The sequence below is a fragment of the Lagopus leucura genome, unplaced genomic scaffold (assembly GCF_019238085.1).
Source record: "Lagopus leucura isolate 7727_CA_CO unplaced genomic scaffold, USGS_WTPT01 Super-Scaffold_100021, whole genome shotgun sequence".
In the NCBI taxonomy this organism is placed as follows: domain Eukaryota; kingdom Metazoa; phylum Chordata; class Aves; order Galliformes; family Phasianidae; genus Lagopus; species Lagopus leucura.
In genome coordinates, this window is record NW_024962274.1 from 3,103,122 (window position 1) to 3,120,624 (window position 17,503).

A 17,503-nucleotide genomic window follows, 5' to 3' on the forward strand; every position below is an offset into this window, starting at 1 on the left:
GGAGATCACTGGCTCTTCTACTTCCATCCTGGGGTCCCAGGCCACTGCACCCACTGCAAAGGCAGCAGCACAGCTCCCTGCTGGGGCCATTTCCCCATGTTTCCCAGTTTGCTCACCTGCCAGCGCTGGCTCTGCATCACCCCAAGATACACAGCCCTGTTCCCCATGACAACATCTATCACAGAGCAGCCTCCAGTGATTTTCTTTCACGAGAGATCTCCATATGCCCAGATAAATTTTAGCACCTACAACACGTGGCAGCAAGGAGCTCCACAGAGCACTAACAGCCCATTCTGTCTGCCTGCCTCTTACTAACCGTGATGCCTCTGGTTACAATTCTGCTTCTGCAGCTCATGGCTGTGCAGCCCCAGCTGTGAGCCCTCAGCCAGCCTGTCTGCAGAGCAGAGGGGCCCCTCCATAACTCCTTCCTGCACAAAGCCACTGCTTTCCTCAGAACCTCTCCCAGCACACCACATTGCGTGCTGTAAATTTAGGCAGTGCATAATGGCCAGCTCACTCTGTTCCCCAGATCGCTTAATTTAGCCATATGAAAACTTACCAACCTTTCCCACTGCTGCTTGGTTTCCTTATGAGCCTTTGATGAACAGCCTTTACCAGATGCACCTGGAAATCAGGCTCCTGGGTGTGCATCCAGCGTGCACCTCCTTGTGTCTTCCCTGCAGAGCACCACCCAGCTCCTGCTTCCCTCCACATTTCTTAAACAAACACTGCAACTGGTGATTTTAATAATTTTGTCAGAAGCATCACCCCACCAATTTCAGTAGTGATAATTACGTCAGGTATTTTCTCACCACATATTTTCTCTCAACTATTTCCCAACACATCTAGCCTCTTACTCAGATTCCTAACACTTGATTAAAGGAAGCAATTTACCCTCTTCCCCTCCTTGGTCCCCTGCTTTCCAAGTACATAAAACTGAGTGAACTGAATGGTGTTCATCCCCTGGCTGCTACTTTGACACCCTTTATCCCAGCTTCACACCTGATACCTGCTCTCAGAGCCTCCCACATACACATGGGTCATGTCTAGGATGTAGCAGACATCAAAGCAGTAAAGAGGCTGGGCACAAGGAGGAAGGAACTATCCTGTTGAGCTGCTTTTCTGGAGATCTCCAAGCCTGATACGTGCTTGTAAGAGATTCTGTTAACTGAATTAAACAACATATTCACATTCCATCCTGCTCTAAACTGTCCTTGTGAAGATACAGAGCCTCATTAGCAGAGCAAGGACCCAACCTCTGTGGCACCCTGCTCTCTATGCAGAAATCCTAGCCACAGCTCTGCTCAGCTGCATTCCATCAGCTTCAGAGAAATAGTGCTGCCCTCCTCCCTTGCCCACCCAGAGCACCAAGATTAATGAGTCAGGGCTTCACCAGTGCCTGGAAGATGCCACACGAGGGCTAACCTCTTGCATTGCAGGAACAGCACAGCCCAGGGGCCCCTTCCACTCCATGCTCACCTCTCAGCCTTTGTCAGGGCTTCTGCCTCCATGCTGAGCTGTCAGTGGGAGAGGAACCCCGAAGGCTTCCCCACACGTGCTGGGCAGGGAGGAGGGAGCTAACTTACAGAGATGACGCTAACCCCCTCAGGAGGGCCGCCAGCTGTTCTTAAAGCCAGGAAACCCTGCTGTCTCCAGTTTGTCATATGCCATCTTCAGTCAAGTTCTGCTAAATACCCTAACTGCACATGACACATTACCTCCAAGCTGAGTTTCAGAGATTCCCCTGCAGCCAACAGATACATTTCCTTTGGTCCAGTCAACAGAGATAAGCCACAGAGATGCTTCATTGAGAACTTTAGCCAGATAACTGCAGAAGCTCCAGACAAAACTAACTTGGATTTCACTTTTTCATCCAGTCCTATTTCCTCGTTGCTCCTTTCCCTCTTGTCCAACACAGTGATTCTGTTGCCAAACAGCCAGCAAAACCAAAGCAAACAGGCTCTGCTTATGGCTTCTTCCACTACATCATCCTTTCTGGCTCCCAGATTAACTGTTGCCTTGTTGTTACTTGGACATTCCAGCTCAGCTGTGGGGTGCTGACAGCACCATGCAGAAGGCCTTGGGTAGCTTATGCAAGGACCAGTTTTGCCATGGAGCAGCACCTCCTCTTGTTTGGGGGGCTCACTGCCAGGCCTAAAAACCTGTGCCTAAAAACCCTCCTCAAAACATGGCTGAAGCAAGAGCCAGCAGCTCTAACCAGCAGAGCCTATGTGATCACTCAACAAAGAAGAAAGCTGCTTTTTCACTGGGGACAGCAGGGAAGGTTTCCTGGACGACACTACGAGAGAGCTGAGCAGGTAGAGAGAATGCAACACCAGAGAGAAGCAATACTTCTCGTGCTGTGCTACCTCCAGCGGCTGCGTGCCCACAGAAATCACAAAGCACACATCTGCCTCAGCTCTGACTGCTCTCCCCAGCCGTTCTCCACAGCCACATGGCACTTCGGCATGAGATGATCTCATCCGACACCAGAAAACTTGAATGGAAATGCAGTGGGGCAGTGAAACAGAAGGACTGACATCTCTTTTTCACACACAGCCAGGATGTGGCTGCAGCTTAGCATGAGTTGAAGAGAGGCAGCATGAGGAAGGTGGATGCTGCTGAGACAGCTCTCCCTGAGAGCTCCGGGGCCAAGGGCTGGGGTCCTGCTCTAAGGCTCACCGAGACCAAGCCCTGTAGCATCAGGATTACAGGGACATCAACCTGAGCTGGGCCACAAAAGAGCTGCTCAACTATGGATTGCTTATCCGCCTTACTCCCTGCCAGTCTAATTTCTCCTTCTAGCTCAGAGACAGCCTCTCCAGCCTGAGCAGTGCAGATCCCAGGACCGTTTCATTCTGGCATAGCTCTTTAGCAGCTCCTCCTCAGACTGAACCCTGCTCATCCTCTCTGTAACTTTCCCAGCACTTCTCCATCTCACAATCACTGAAATGCACCGCCCCTCCCCCAGCCCCTCAGGCCTGGCCACGCTGCATTGAAACAGGATTTATGAGTTGCAGGCACAGATGAGAGTTACGCAGTCTGTGCTGCTGCACACTGCATACCAGCTCCCCAGCTGGTTTAAATCAGGTTAACTCCACCAGTGTAAGACATTAAAGGCGAGAGAGTTACATGATTTACAGCAGCTAAGAGGCTGTTATATTATACTTTGGCAGCTGCAGGTTTTAGACGCAAAGTTTTGTGGCAAGGATCCAAAGCAGCAGTGAAAACCAGAACAGCTGAGTGGCACAAAACATTTACTCTCATTGCAATACACACACTGCCATGCATATGTTCTACAAAGATCTTTAAAAATAAAACAACTGCTGTTCAGCTTTTGAGCGCCATCAATGTGCAAAGTCACTGCACCATCCCAGACCTGCAGCCTCAAACAAAGCACTAAGTTATGAGAGGCCAGAAATGCCATTTCATCTCAAAACGATGAACCTGGGAACCTAAAGCCAGGCAACTTAAACGCAAACGTTCTGAGCTCTCACAAGAATGTTCAGACGTTGACACAAATGCAAACAAACACACAAGAGAGAATTTAACATTCAAATCACTGCTTTCATTTCTGCTGGACCGTGTTTAAGCTTGCAATTAAATCCAGGTCCCACAAAAACTGGTGCTGAAGCTCAGGAGCCAGCCATGCCTGCAAAGACGCAGGGTGAGGTGGAACCAAAATGCACCAGAATAAATAAACACTAGTGCAGGAAAATGGAGCTTCAAACACTTACCTTCCACCTTAGCAGAGCGGCTTCTACCAGGGACTGGTTCCCCAATCTTCCAGAGAAATGAGACAAGGCCAGGAAGGAAGTTGGGAGCACAGCACCATTCCTACGCCATGCATGAGTTTTCAGGGGACAGCAAATGCATAGCCCTCCCTGTCCCCAGTCAGAAGGCTCTTACATTTGCACATAAAAACAGGTGAGTAAGAATACAGACCGAGTAGAATTGCCAGTTCTTCACGCAATTCACATCTAAGGTGGCTGAGCTGCAGTGGAGATGAAGAAGCAGGCACCCAGCCCGGCCTGCAGACACAGAGCAGCAGAAGCAGCCCTGGGGCACTGCCAGCCCTCTGTATGCTTGCTGCCTCCTGCCAAGCCCCACTGCACGGCCGGGAAGCAGGGAATGGGCTGGGAAGCCCTGCCAGGCCGTAAATCACCCAGTGCTTCAGGCACCCCGCTCTGCATCTGACCTCCCTTGAAAGGGAAATATAAATCAGCTTTACTAGCAGCTTCTGAAACAAAAACTAAACTCATGAAACTGTAAAATGCCTCTTTATACATCCTGTGTGCCAAAGAGGCCATTGCAAGCCCCTGTCAAAACGACAGACAGCAAGCAAGCTTTTCAGGAGACAAAACTGCCCACAGTTGGTGAACCAAGGAAAGACATCTCAGTATGTCTGAACAGGTTTTGGCTGGTAGACTGTATAATATGGGTGTCTTCAGCACACAGTAAAGATGCAGCAGAGGTACAGGGCAAGTGAACTAGACAGAACTAATGCTGTCATTTGTATTCAACAGACTTCAGAGCACTCATGATGCAGACATCACTAGACAAAAAAATTACCAAAGGCTAATAAAGAGCTGGGTACAGCACATTCACTTAAAACCAGAGAATAACAGCACAGCCAAGGTTGGATGGGACCTCTTGAGGTTGCCCAGTCCTACCCCTGCCCAAAGCACGCCAACCACAGCTCAGGCCATCGCCCACTTCACCTCTAAGGACCTCCAAGGAAGAAGACACAGCACTCCCTGGGCCTGGTCCTTCACTATCCTCACTGAAAAGTAGTTTTTCCTTATAGGTAAGCGGAATTTCTCATATTTTAGTTTGTCCCCATTGCTCCATGCCACGAGTGACACATGGCCACAAAGTCAGCGTCCTCCACATTTAGCTCACAGCTCAGCAAGAGAAAGGCTTTGCCTGAAATTTGTGGTGGCAAGATTGCAGGAAATGTTATGCCTGGGCAGCAGCCAGCACAAGCTTCTGCTCCGGCTGCGGAGGAAGTGGTGGGTGCCAGCTGAGAGAGTCAAGGGAAGAGAGATGCCACTGGCATGCAGCAGGAGCGGGCCGCTGCCACGTGCCCAGCTGCACTGCTCATAGGCAGCTTCAAGTGCCTGCAGCACAGTGCAGCCTGCAGCTGTACCTGCAGCATGCCAGGCATGGGGCTGGGGCAGCTGGGGGCTGCTAGGGCGGCCAGAAGCAATCTGCTGTCTTCAGCACACGCTCAGCAGATGTTTGGGAAGCTGCTGCTGGATCCTGGAGACATGGAGCATGGGTGAGCACGAGCCCTTCCAGGACTCTAGGGAGAAGGATATCTGTCTGCTTCTTGGATGGACACCATGCAACTCAGGAAGGAATATGATGAATGGGGAGTAAATCTACAGAGAGAAAACTTGACTCCCATTGTCAGCAGCAATGAACCTCTGAGCTCAGTGGCTGTTCTGCGCTAGTGCTGCACCTTCACCAGCACAGCGGGCAGCCTGCAGGGTGCCGTGGGGAGCACTGACACCAGAGAGCCCCCAGACACTGCACCCACCTGCCTGTGCCCCCACAGCAGCAGGGCAGTGGGCTGCAGGCCTCGCAGTGGGATAACCCAGGCCTCTGCCAGTGCCTCTGCAGCGCATGACTGGCATGGTGACCCTCCCCAAAAGGATGGTCTGGGAACACAGGAAGGAAAGGAGCGTCTGCTCCACTTCCTCCTTGTCTGACAAGCAAACACTGTTTGTGAAACCACAGAGGCTACAGGACATACCAGGCCCCAAGAAGGCCACTCTGTATGTAACTCTCATGGGGAGGGCTTCCCAAATGGCTCCCTCTCAGACCAGACCCCACGCCGAGGCGGCCCAGTGAACACAAACCACGTGCATCATGCTGGGAGGAGCTGTGCTCCCATGGGCAGGGCTGGGTGAGCTCCACACAAGGGCTTGGGTGTGTGATCCATCCTGCTGAGCAGAGGGCACAGACCCCTCACACTGTGCCCCAGGGCTCAGCCCTTGTTGCGCTGATGCGTGACTGCTCACATTCAGCACTCTGCTTCTGAAGGAATAAAAGCCAACAGCAACGTGACCGTTGGCCACTGCTCTTAAGGAAAAGCCTCCAGTCTTTCTCCCAGCCCTGACCTCAGTATAAGAAAAACAATCCTGACCTACAAAATGGGAGAGACGGGAAGGCAGCAAAACTGCTGACTGATCCAAGGCTACAGAGCACGTAGGTCCTAGGAGAAATAAGTGCACACAGCTGGGGAGGAAAGTCGGGCAACTGGACCAAGCTCCCTTTGCCAGGTGCCTCCTTTTCTTGCAGATTTACTGTTGTTTCCTCTCTCAATAACAGTGAAAACACAATAAGGAAAGTAAGTGATCAGTGGCTGTTAACCAGCAAAGCCTCCTAAGAGCTCATCAAAGCCACAGGAAGGGAAGGTGCGCGCAGTAACCGCACAGCTGACACTGGCAGGCAGGCAGCACCCTCACTGTGCTGCAGCACGTGGCACCTCTTCCTGCTGACACGCCAAGGGGAAGGGAGGTTGTAAAAACACACATACAAATACACAGCTGCATGTGGCCAGGTCAGCTCCAGTCCTGCCTTCTCTAACACTTTGAGGTGTGAGGGCAGCACTAGCCTGCTGTATGGCACAGAAACCTCCTGCCATCACCCAGTGACTTAGCCTCTTTTCATAGATGCCTGTTAACTCTGCATTTCACATAGCACACACGTACAGGCAGTGCCTGCAGCTCAGCTGGGGCTTACCTTTGGGCATGATCCGATGCATTGCGACAGACAAGAAGAAAATCGAGTCGCTGTAGTAGGTTCCTGATCCAGCACTGAAGTGTTTCTGCATGGCTTCAACGATTGGAAACAGCTTCTCAGTCAGCTCGCTGACATCGTGGATTATTACCTAAGAGAGACAGCAGAAGCACCGCTCAGCCATGAGCCCCAGCCACCCCCAGCAGCCTCAGCTCAGCACACAGGTGGGAGGCTGCAAAGCCCCAGTGCAGCTCACTGCTGTTCCAGCTGCACAACGTGCACACCTGCCTCAGCAGGCAGCTAGGTGCAGCAAGGACAGGAGGGGAGGATTTTTATGGCCACGCCGTAAATGTGAGAAAGGCATGGAGAGGCTCCATCAAATGTTTGACTGATATCTTCTCGCAGCCTCTGGTCCCAGCTGCTGACTCCGCAGAAATGTAACCACGTATCTGGCCTCCATATGGAGTCAATCAGGGAGGTGACAGCTCACCCCAGGCTCTGGCATCCTGCAGCTCTGAGGCAAGCCAGCCCACGTCACGCACCCTGAGGACCGAGACTTGCTCTCTGCCACAAAGGCAGGCTGTGACACGGCCAGGAACCGAGCCCGGATTTCCTGAACCTCAGCCCAGCAGTGAAGAAAGCTGCACAGCACGTCTCCATTGGGGCTGGGAGGGACAGGAGGGCAGGACACGGCAAGCTGGGAAAAATCCGGACATTGAGCAGTTACTGCAGAGCTGAACATCTCTTCTAGTGGGAGCTCCCCCGTGCTGTGACAAGCAGCCAAGGGACTGGGTGCCCTGTGCCATGCTGGAGCCAGGCGGGTAGCACTGCTACGGCCAGAACCAGGACCCCAGGGCACACGGACCCCTGGCATTCTATTACAGCCTGTGTTGTGTTAGCACACTCGACAGAATACAGACCAACTTCTAAAACAGAACCAAACCAAACACCTCAGCAGCCCACTGCACTTAGTTTTCAGGAGTCACTTGAAAGCTCAGCGGTGAGGCAAACCACATCTGCTCCAACCAGGATCAACTGTAAATAAACTGTCAGCTAACGAAATTTTACAAGCTTATAATTAATTTCAGCCCAACTCAGATGAATGGGAACTTTCGTGCGGGTTGATGCTCATTATTACACACATAGAATGATGCAGGTCACTGAATCACACCAGATAACTGGAGGAACTTCCAGTGTAACGAACAGACCCAAGGGACATGACCGTGGTGCAGATTAGAGAGTTCAGCAACTCTGAGTTAGAGACCTGAGGTCATGCTGCCTTCTTCAGGCAGGAGAAAGCAGGAAAATTCCAGCAGGAACTGAACACCAGTGAGGACACAACACAGCACCGGCGTTTTATTTCTGTTGAGGGATGCTGAGATACTTCTCCTAGCTGGCCGCACCAGACCCATGATCCACACAGCTCCCTTCCAAACTAAACTATTCAATGATTCTATGGTTTCGCTCCTCTTCCCTAATAAAACTTCATCTGCTAAAAGCTAGGAAGAGTGCACTATACGTGTAAATACACAGGTTAGAGTATTGCTTTTTTCTTTTATTTCAATTCCTCAAAATCAACCACTGCAGCCTAAGCTGGTGTGGCAGCTGTGCTGTGCATGGGACGCAGCAGGGGATGCTCTGATACCAACAGGCTGGTGCAGCAGCAGGAAGCTGCCCAGAGCTTTGTCCTTCCACACTTTATTGCTGAAATTGTTGCCCTGATCACAGCTCAGTTACCAGGAGCATCTCACCCAGGACACAGTGCCATGGCACAGGAAACCAGCTGTTTCCTCAGCAGCAGCACTGGGATCGCTGCAGAAACACACAGCACAGCAGCACAGCTGCAGCACCATGTGCTGGCTCCCCATGGAAGCTGCCAGGCTTCAATCTTCTCCCAACTGAGGAGATGACAAACAGCACAGCAGAGGTGAAAAAAGCGAGTTCAACCCAATTCTAATCACCTCTGAAAGGAGCAGAGGAGTGCCAAGCACCAAGGGACAAGCACTGTGGGAAAAGCACCCCTGGAACTCCAGACACAGCAATGTGTCTTCCCTCTGCTTCCACAGAAAACAGTGGAAAATGTGTTCCTCTTGCCCATCCTTTGGTGAGGCATTTCTGCAAAGCAAACTCCTGACACAAGGAATCTTCCTTCCGCAGCACTGTAGATGGCTCTCCTCTCCTCTCACTTGAGCACAGCCTGTTTATCTGTTACTAATTTTGTGCTTCACTATTTATTTGTGGAGCAGCTTTCAGTAAACCCCTGTAGCTAAATCTGAGTGAGTTCACTGAGGACATCAAGAAAACTAAGTTCTGTGGGTTTCCTATGGGTTTCCTACACAAACACATTTTATAAACACATCTCACACCGAGAAAGGACCTCTTCAATTGGTTCACCAGTAAACAACTGCCATACACTCAGTTTCTCTTTTTGCTTCCCTCCTTCTGGTGCGGGTACCTTTGCAGCAATCCCATAAGAACAGGGTGACGGCAGCTTGGTGGTGTGTGCCAGACCCACAGAGGAGGAGGAGAGCTCAGGCTTCCCCCACAGCCCCACTGTGGTTCCCACAGGCCCTCACCGAGGTGGCTGACAGAGGGGATGGAGCTGTGAACACAGGGCTGGGCCTGCCCAAGTGAGAAGCGCTGACTTGTAGAAACCAGAGCGAGGCTTCCTGAAAGCCAGCCCTCAGGACTGTGCCGTGGGGCTCCAGCCTCCTTCTAGAGCAGCTGCTGGTGGCTGCAGGACACCTCTGCTCTGTGTCCAGAGGCAGCTGCAAACGTCCAGATCTCATGCCACTGAATTGCATAGACAGAAAAGCAGCGGTCCCAGGAGAGGGCTCTAAAAATTAGCTTGAGAAGGGCATGTGTTGGCACTGCGTGGTACCTATGGAGGGAACCACCTAAACAAGTCACTGAGTGTAGCAAACATTGAGGGCAGGTGCTGCTTGGGGTGCACAGGGCATAGCACAGGCCAATGCTGCTGGCAGAGCCCAGGCAGGCAGGCTGCGAGCCCTTTGTGCAGCAATGCTGCTCGCTTGCCGCTCATTGCTCCATGCAGCGCTGTGCTGTGGAGCTCTGGCTCCATCTGCTGGCACGGCTCGCATCTGGGACACATCTGCATGCAGCCGGTGCTCCCGAGGCAATTCAGATCGCAGGCCCTGTGACACCGTACCATCGTGCTCTGAGGATCTGGGACAGCTGAGGCCACCCCTCAGTGCAGCACAGAGTCCTGTGCGGATACTGTTCCGTGCACACTGCTGTCTGCACACCATGGGGAGGCTACAGCCTGCTTTTGCACTCTCCAGAGATCTTTGTAAGTGCCTGAAGTTGCAAATGTGCCCAGGGAGTGATGAGAGCTGACCCGATACCTTCCCCAGGGGAAGGTTCTCTGATTCCTTCACTCTAGCAGAGATTCTATCTGATCCCACCTCTGCTGGGAGAGCCGGGCAAAGACAGCTCCAAAACCCCAGTGCTCCACATGAAGTAGAAGCACAGCTTGGGGCTCAGCAGCCCTGCCCTGTGGCTCCAGCTGCTTTCCAGGCACTCAGCAGTCCTCAGCTCTGCACCTGCTCTGGGAAAGCTGCATAAAGACCAGGAAAGCGCCCTGCGAGCACCTGAGGGAAGCCAGGAGAGGCCTCAGGGCAGAGACGGTTACTGCTGGAGCCACCAGAAGACTGCACTGAGAGTCCGCCTTCTTCAGAATTGCAGCAGCACGAGAGCTGCAAGCTACCCTTGTGTCTGTGCTGCTATTTTCTGCCAGCTTGCCACTGCGAGCGCCCCGGGAGCTGCTGGCACCGAGGGCACCGCTGCACGTGTAGGAGCTGACATGGAGGCTGTCCGTGCCAGCAGCTCCCGCTTACAGCCGGGCAACGGACCGCAGCCTGCTGCCGGCCACAGCGAGCGTACCGCAGCGCTAAGCACCTGACCGAGCGCTGTGAGGAGACGGGATTATTTACCGAGGAATACTTGGTACGAACACCACCGAGGTTCCATCTGCGGACACAGCCCCGGCTCTTCCAGCAGTCCGGCTAACATTGAAGGACGCGCTCCGTTAGTGCCGCAGGGCTCCGAGCAGCGCACGCCCGGCAGGCACCCGGCTGCAGCGGGCCGGGCACGCACCGAGCCCGGGAACGGGGCGGGGACCCGGCCGCCCCTCCCCTCCCCCGCCTTCCCTCCCCCCGCCGCACCTGGTAGCGGAAGGCGGCGCCGCGCATGGCGTCCCGCAGCAGCTCCTCGCCGACGTCTCTGCTGGCGCTGTCGGTGACGAGGTGGAGGTGCAGCCCGTCCCCGCGGCGCAGCCGTCCGTGGCGCAGCAGGGAGCGCAGCGCGGCCTGGCCCTTACCGCGCAGCGCCGGGCTGCGCTCCACCTTGGTGAACATCATCAGGAGGTGCAGCGCCCGGCCCGCCTCTCCTCCTGCCGCCGTCCTCTCGCGGCGGGCCGGGCCGGGCGGCGTGGCGGGCGGCGCGGCGGCCCGCGTGGCGCGGAGGCGGCGGGTGGCGCTGGAGAAGGTCTCCCCGCCGCCGCCCAGGTAGTAGAAGGCGCACACGGCCAGGGCCGCCGCCAGCGCCAGCGCGCACGGCTGCGAGCGCGCCCAGCCCATCCCGCCGCTACCCGCCGTGCGCCGCCATGCTGCGGCCCCGCCCCGCCCCGCGCTGGGAGGCGGCGCCTGCCGGGGGCGCGGAACGACTGCGAACAAAGCGCGGCGCGGACGTCGCGGCCCTGCTGAGCTGATTCCCCCTCTCTCCTTTTTCCTTGGGTGATGCAAAGTTATCCGTGGTAGAGCAGTAATTCAGGTAACGCGTACCGACGTCGCTGCAAGGCAGGGGAATCCTCCTTTCCTAGGGGGGGTGCTGACGTGTGGAAGGTCAGGTTGCATTTTCTGAAACTACTTCAGCTCTGCATATAAATGGATCAAACACACAACTCCAGGGAGTGAAAAAAGCGGCGCTAATACAGGATTATAACGCAGCTAAGGGATGACACGTGGCATTGAAGCCCGGAAGGCTACAAGCCAAAGCCTCTGAAATGAGGGGGCAGAGCCCACCCCAATGCCAGCAAGCACTTGGGTTAGGCGCCAACAGGGAGGAGGCTGAAGGCTTCCAACACATCAACCAGCAAGCGAAATGCGCTCAGGCTGCAGTTGGGCAGCCTGCAGAAGCAGGCAGGATGTCTGCAACCCACCGCCTTCACCCGAAGTTAAGGGAGCACAGCCCAGTATGTCTAATACCATTCAGTAGCATTATGCAGAAAGAGGATTTATAAGTTTGTTTACATGCATTGTACCAACATTAACAAAACATGAAACCTTATGAACAGTCAAAACAATAGGAGACACCACAGATACCATCTTCACGTGCAACATAAGGAAATTATACTTCTGAAATTAAGATGCATCAGAATACGTGCTCATTCTTAGAGGAGAAACATGAACTGAAATTGAAGTTTTCCATTATCTGGTATAAGGTACAACGTGCTAACCAGCAGGGGAACCCTACTGCCTACCACTGAAGTTCTGCTCAGATTTATATTGTTATAAAAATAAAAGTTTCCTAGAATTACTGAACAGAACATCAGCACTCAATCCAGAACTCAAGGAAATCTATATCTGAGCACAGGAATTAATCATGCTTTCTCTTACTGAGGGCTGAATCCTCCAAGGCAGAGGCCCTGGAGCACTGAGCCTGCCAGCATCTGCTGGGACACCCTCACTGCATTGCATGCAGCTTAATGACACATTCATTTTTGCTGATGAGCAAGACCTTAACATATGTATTGCACCTGACCTTGAAAGTGACTTCCTAGTGTACCTAAAAAGAACAGGGAACAAGGCTGCGGGATCACAAGTGCTGCACCTAATCCCTGATCCACTGAAACTTCCAATCTCCTGAAAGAGTCATCTGACCTAAAGATCAGCTATGTTCCTCGCTCATCAGCATGAACAGTCTGATACTGCTTTCCAGAGTCAGAATGCACACTGATCTGCAGAGCTACGGGAAGAAGCTTTTGTTGACAGGAAATTATCCTGCAAAGTTTGACAGATTTTTGTGGCTGGGAAGGAAGATACCCTTGTGGATTGGGTGTCTCAGCAGCAAGGAGTGAGACAGATTATGCCACTAAGCTGTAGGGAGCTTTGCTTTACAAGCAATCACACTGCACACTGCCTGTCCTGTAGGCAGCAGAGGACACACATCTTTAGAAAAAAGAAATCTATGTGTAAAGTGTACTCCATACATAGCTGTATCTTACATGGTCCGTCTGTACACGGGGCATTTAACTTCCTCTAAAATCTACTAACTAAACATCCACCGCTGTTAAATACAGATTAGAAAGTACATCAGCATTTCATAGACAATTATTTAAAAAGGTTATGAATCATCTATAAGCAGTAATTTCTATTAAGTTGCTTATTATTCAACTAAACTCACCCTTGAAGTGGACAGAATCTGCTTTTCCTAACATAATTACACCACACATGAAGCAAAAACCTTTTAAGATTCTTTTGCTTGGAAAACTTACTGCTCACTTTTCAGATGTTATCAACTTTGCATCAAGAATCATTCAGATTAAATGCATGGCTATACATTTTCTGCAAAATAATATATATGTGAAAAGCTTTGTTAATTATTAACGTGCTAAAAAGTTTAACTTTACCATAACCTACAAAAATTCTTTGCCTGATTTTGGTTATTAAGCAACTTGGAAAAACCCCATTCTTTTCCTACATATACAGAAGGCCAGCATAGTGCTGCAGCTAACAGAACGACAAGAAACACAAGGATGTAACTAACAATTCTCCTCGAGTTTTCCTTGGGGCAAACACAGCATAAAGAACTGCACTGAGTGCCTTATGGCTTCAGGTGAGGATGATCTAGGCACTACCTAACCTGACACACGAGCACATACCTACAGACACCATTTATGCATGCACATTAGCAGAGTGGAGCTGACTGAAACAAGCAATTTGTGTTGCTGCCTTCAATACAGCTGCAGACTGCACTCATTTGTTACTTTGCAAGAACGTGCAGCAAAATTCCTAGACTTCCTTCTGCAAATGTTAGCTTAGACACGTAAATAAAATCTGCAAAGATGTGTATATTACACCATGCTTGAGTGACCTGAATTTAGGATGGCTGTATTACAGTATGGAGTTTTATATACACAGCTTAGGGCTAGCAGTGAGAACAGCAGAGGTGACAAACAGCCTTTGCATGATTGTTCTGCACAACACTTTCAGCTTTCCATTTTTTACTTTAATGTCTCAATTTTCATGTCCAGATATCAAAATACTGACAAAACCCAGATAATGTCCAGCAGGATTACATTTATTTTTCCTCATGAAAGGTTCCAAGTGCTCATTTAAAAGTTACTTCCTTCACAGCAAGTCTTAATTTTAGAAAGGGCAATAAAAAGAAAAAAGGAAAACATAAACTACTGTTAGAAATTTGGTCCTTCGGGATATACACCTACTGTGACTGACCTGCAGTCACCAGCATAAAGGCCAGCCTGGTGTTAAAGCTTCCACTGCCAAAGAGCTTGAAAAAGAGAAAAGCTCCCACACCTTGTTATTAACAGCCTGCCTCTAACCAGCTTCAGCACAGGAACAAGAGAATGCTGTACGTTACAGACCCACAGGCAGAAGGACGATTCAGCAAGTCATTACCTGATTTCCCTTCCAAACAGTCCAAGAAAATGCAGCCTAGACCTTCTTGTCAGAGGTGCATCTTTATGGCAACAGTGAGACAGGTGACAGCAGAGGATACCGACGAGCAAAGCGGATCCGAACCCTCGGTCACCATCTACAACACACACAGCTGTGCTCTGCTAACTTCACACACGACTCACAGATGAACGTGGTACTTGCTAACAGGTACTATTTCTATACTGAGCTAGCAGGTATTCCTTTTTTTTTTAATAATATACATATTTTTCAGCTGCTGAGGTATATGTACTGTACAACATAAAAACTTGTATACAATTCCTCAGCTACCGCAATCTACAGCTACATTTAGAGTGGTCATTTTATCCAAGCTAACAAAACACAGATAATTCATTCTCTTAACGTAAAGACGACTTGCACTGTAAGGAGCAGATTCTTTTCCTTCTTGACACTTAAGGCTTCTGGGAATCTGACTGCTGGAAACGGTTTAGCTTCTCTGGATTATTTGATGCCATTTGAGAAAAGTCACGAAAAATGTCCTGATAAATTTCATCTCCTAAAAGAAGAGAAGAAAGGAAACAGTTCATTATCACAGATGTTTGAAACATCACCCATCACTACACAAATGCCCTACCATGTTACCGATCACTGTAAAAACATATTAATGGGGTAAGGACTGCTTATAGATGGAATGATGCTGATGTGAACTCTGAGACTGTTTATTGCATGCACGTTCTGTAGAAGCAAATTAAACAAAGCCAAACTATACCTGCAATAGTACCTCAAAGGCAGCCGCACAGAGGAAAGTCCAGAGTTAGAAAGGAAAAGTGCAAGCATTTTAAAGCAATGTAAAACAAAAAATGTTCATTAGCTATCAAAGAACAAAAGTCATTTTTGACAGGACGTGTTAACCAAGACTCTGCTCAGGAAGTCAGAATTACGGCGTAAATGAAGCTCTGCTGGGAAACAGAGGCCAGAAGTCTAACAGCCAGACAGAACTCCCCATGAAAGAAACAATTAGCAAGCAATACCATAAAAAGCAATCCTAAGTAATTAGTTGTTGCTTGTAAAAGCTTTTCAACTACTACTTATGCAAGTATAAATTTTTACTGCATCACTGGACATCTATTATATCCTCTAGGTTTATCTCTAAGGGTAACAATACCTTCCTTAAACATTTTCCAGTGTTTCTTATCTTCACCCTTTATGTTTAAGAACAACCTGACAACAAGAACAGCTCTATTCCAGAATAAGGCAAGGCAGTGATTTGCACCTGCTCTGTCTCCCCATCTCTCTCCAAACTAGAAAATCACATTCAAGAGAAATTACTCCTTGAGTCATTGCCAGGTCATTCTTCTACCATTTTGAAGTGGCTTGTTTTCCATCTGCTGCAACATTTTAGGCCTTGAGTTCTGCTTGAGTTTTAAAACATTAACCCCACCCCACTGACTTCAAAGGGAACTACATGCGTAAAGCATTCAGCCCAGGCAGGAAATATTCAGCCATCCAGATTTTCCTGTCTTCCCACAGCAGATGACCGCATGGGACAAGATCCCAGCATCACTGCTCCCTGCTGACGACTTGATTAAAACACGACAAAGAAATCAACCTAACAATATCTGTTATCACGTAGGTTGAATGTGATTCTCAGCCCCTCCTTTTCCCCTGCCCTCCCCCAGCAACAGGACTGCACACAAATCACAATTCCACCTCTCCTTTCAAAAGGACAGTTTTAAAAAGGGTTTATTGTGCGAGAAGTTACACTGCTCTGTTTTCCATCTTTTTAGTGCACGTTTCCAATATCAGAACCATTCTACATTTCAAGTATTGGAGATGAGGCTGCATTCACTTGAAAACGCTCTCAGAAGAGATAACTGACCTTCTGCAGATACTTCACACGGTACGTGGGGTCATACAGAAGTGTAGTGACAATTCTGTGCAGGCTTTAAGGGACAAAGAAATTCTGCACTACTCTGCTAGGAAGCTTTCATTCTAGTGAAATCTCTTTTGGTTTTCAGGTTTAGTTTCAAGTACATTCTAGAGATGAAACAGGCACACAACACTTTACCACAAGTTTCTGGTAACTGCTTGCAATGGAGAATAAGCACAGAACGGAAGAAGTTGCAAGATCCATCCCAAGACTAGGTTTGAGGAGCACAAATCAGAATCAAACTAGTATGATCCAAGAAATGAGACTTTTAATACAGACACGGGTTCCATTTGTGAACTACTACTGCAGTTCAAGTTGCCATATTTAGTTCTCTTAAATAAACTTGAAAGAAAAAAGCTATTTTTGTAAGAATCGTTGTGGCTCTGATTTTTACTATATTACATAACAAAACTATTACATACAAAAATAGAGTAAAGTGCCCCTTTAGTTCATATGCTGCATTAAAATATTTAATGCTGTAAACCTTATTCTTTTAAAATCTTACTTTAAAGTTTAATTCTGGAAATCCTCTTTCCAAGCAATGTTTTCACTAAAGTGCAGATTTTATGTACAAAAATACTGAAACACTGCTTTACCATTTAACACTAGAATAAATTAAAAGGCACACATGATACATTCAAGAAAAGACAGGAAGAAAGAGTAGCAGTTCTAATATCAAATAGTTAGCAGACATACTGCAGCACCAGAAGATGAGCACTCAAGTATCATATGAGAATCAGTACGATGGTGTGTATGGCTTCCACCACCAGAAATGAGCCAAGCTCATTTGGCTCATTTCAGCTAGTTCCCACTCTAAGAATATTATTCTGGAAGACCAACCATACCTTGCAAAGCAACACAGAGTTCCCTACGTAGCTCAAACCAGCCAAGTATATTAAAATCAGAAACGCTGGCACTATCAGCTACGTTGGTAATTGCTTATCAATTGCATTACTGAAGCAGAGGAATACACAGCCTGCTTCGTTGTGATGACAAACTCTTGCATTGATGTTTACCCTCCCACATACCATATGCATATCCCATATATGAGATACATATATCCCATATATACATATCTCCCAGCAAATGTACAACTGCCTCGAAAATCCTTATCTTTTAGAAACACAATTTAGGAAAAGAGGAGTTCTGAAATAAGCGTAGCGCAGATACT

The 17,503-nt window shown here is 49.4% G+C and overlaps 2 protein-coding genes across 4 annotated transcripts in view; both read right to left on the reverse strand.

The window, feature by feature from the left end:
* Nucleotides 1–11,345, reverse strand: part of XXYLT1 (xyloside xylosyltransferase 1) — a 35,814-nt gene extending 24,469 nt beyond the window's left edge. Inside the window, exons 1-2 of the mRNA XM_042878155.1 lie at nucleotides 10,932–11,345; nucleotides 6,751–6,898 (exon numbers count right to left, since the gene is read on the reverse strand). Coding sequence (XP_042734089.1) covers nucleotides 6,751–6,898; nucleotides 10,932–11,345 — 562 coding nt within the window. The remainder of the gene's footprint in view (nucleotides 1–6,750; nucleotides 6,899–10,931) is intronic.
* Nucleotides 11,346–14,046: 2,701 nt separating this feature from the next.
* ACAP2 (ArfGAP with coiled-coil, ankyrin repeat and PH domains 2) overlaps nucleotides 14,047–17,503 on the reverse strand; it is a 56,161-nt gene continuing 52,704 nt past the window's right edge. For all 3 annotated transcript variants that reach the window (XM_042878211.1, XM_042878210.1, XM_042878209.1), the window contains one exon: nucleotides 14,047–14,958. In XM_042878211.1, the coding sequence (XP_042734145.1) occupies nucleotides 14,855–14,958 (104 nt within the window). In that variant the 3' untranslated portion in view covers nucleotides 14,047–14,854. The remainder of the gene's footprint in view (nucleotides 14,959–17,503) is intronic.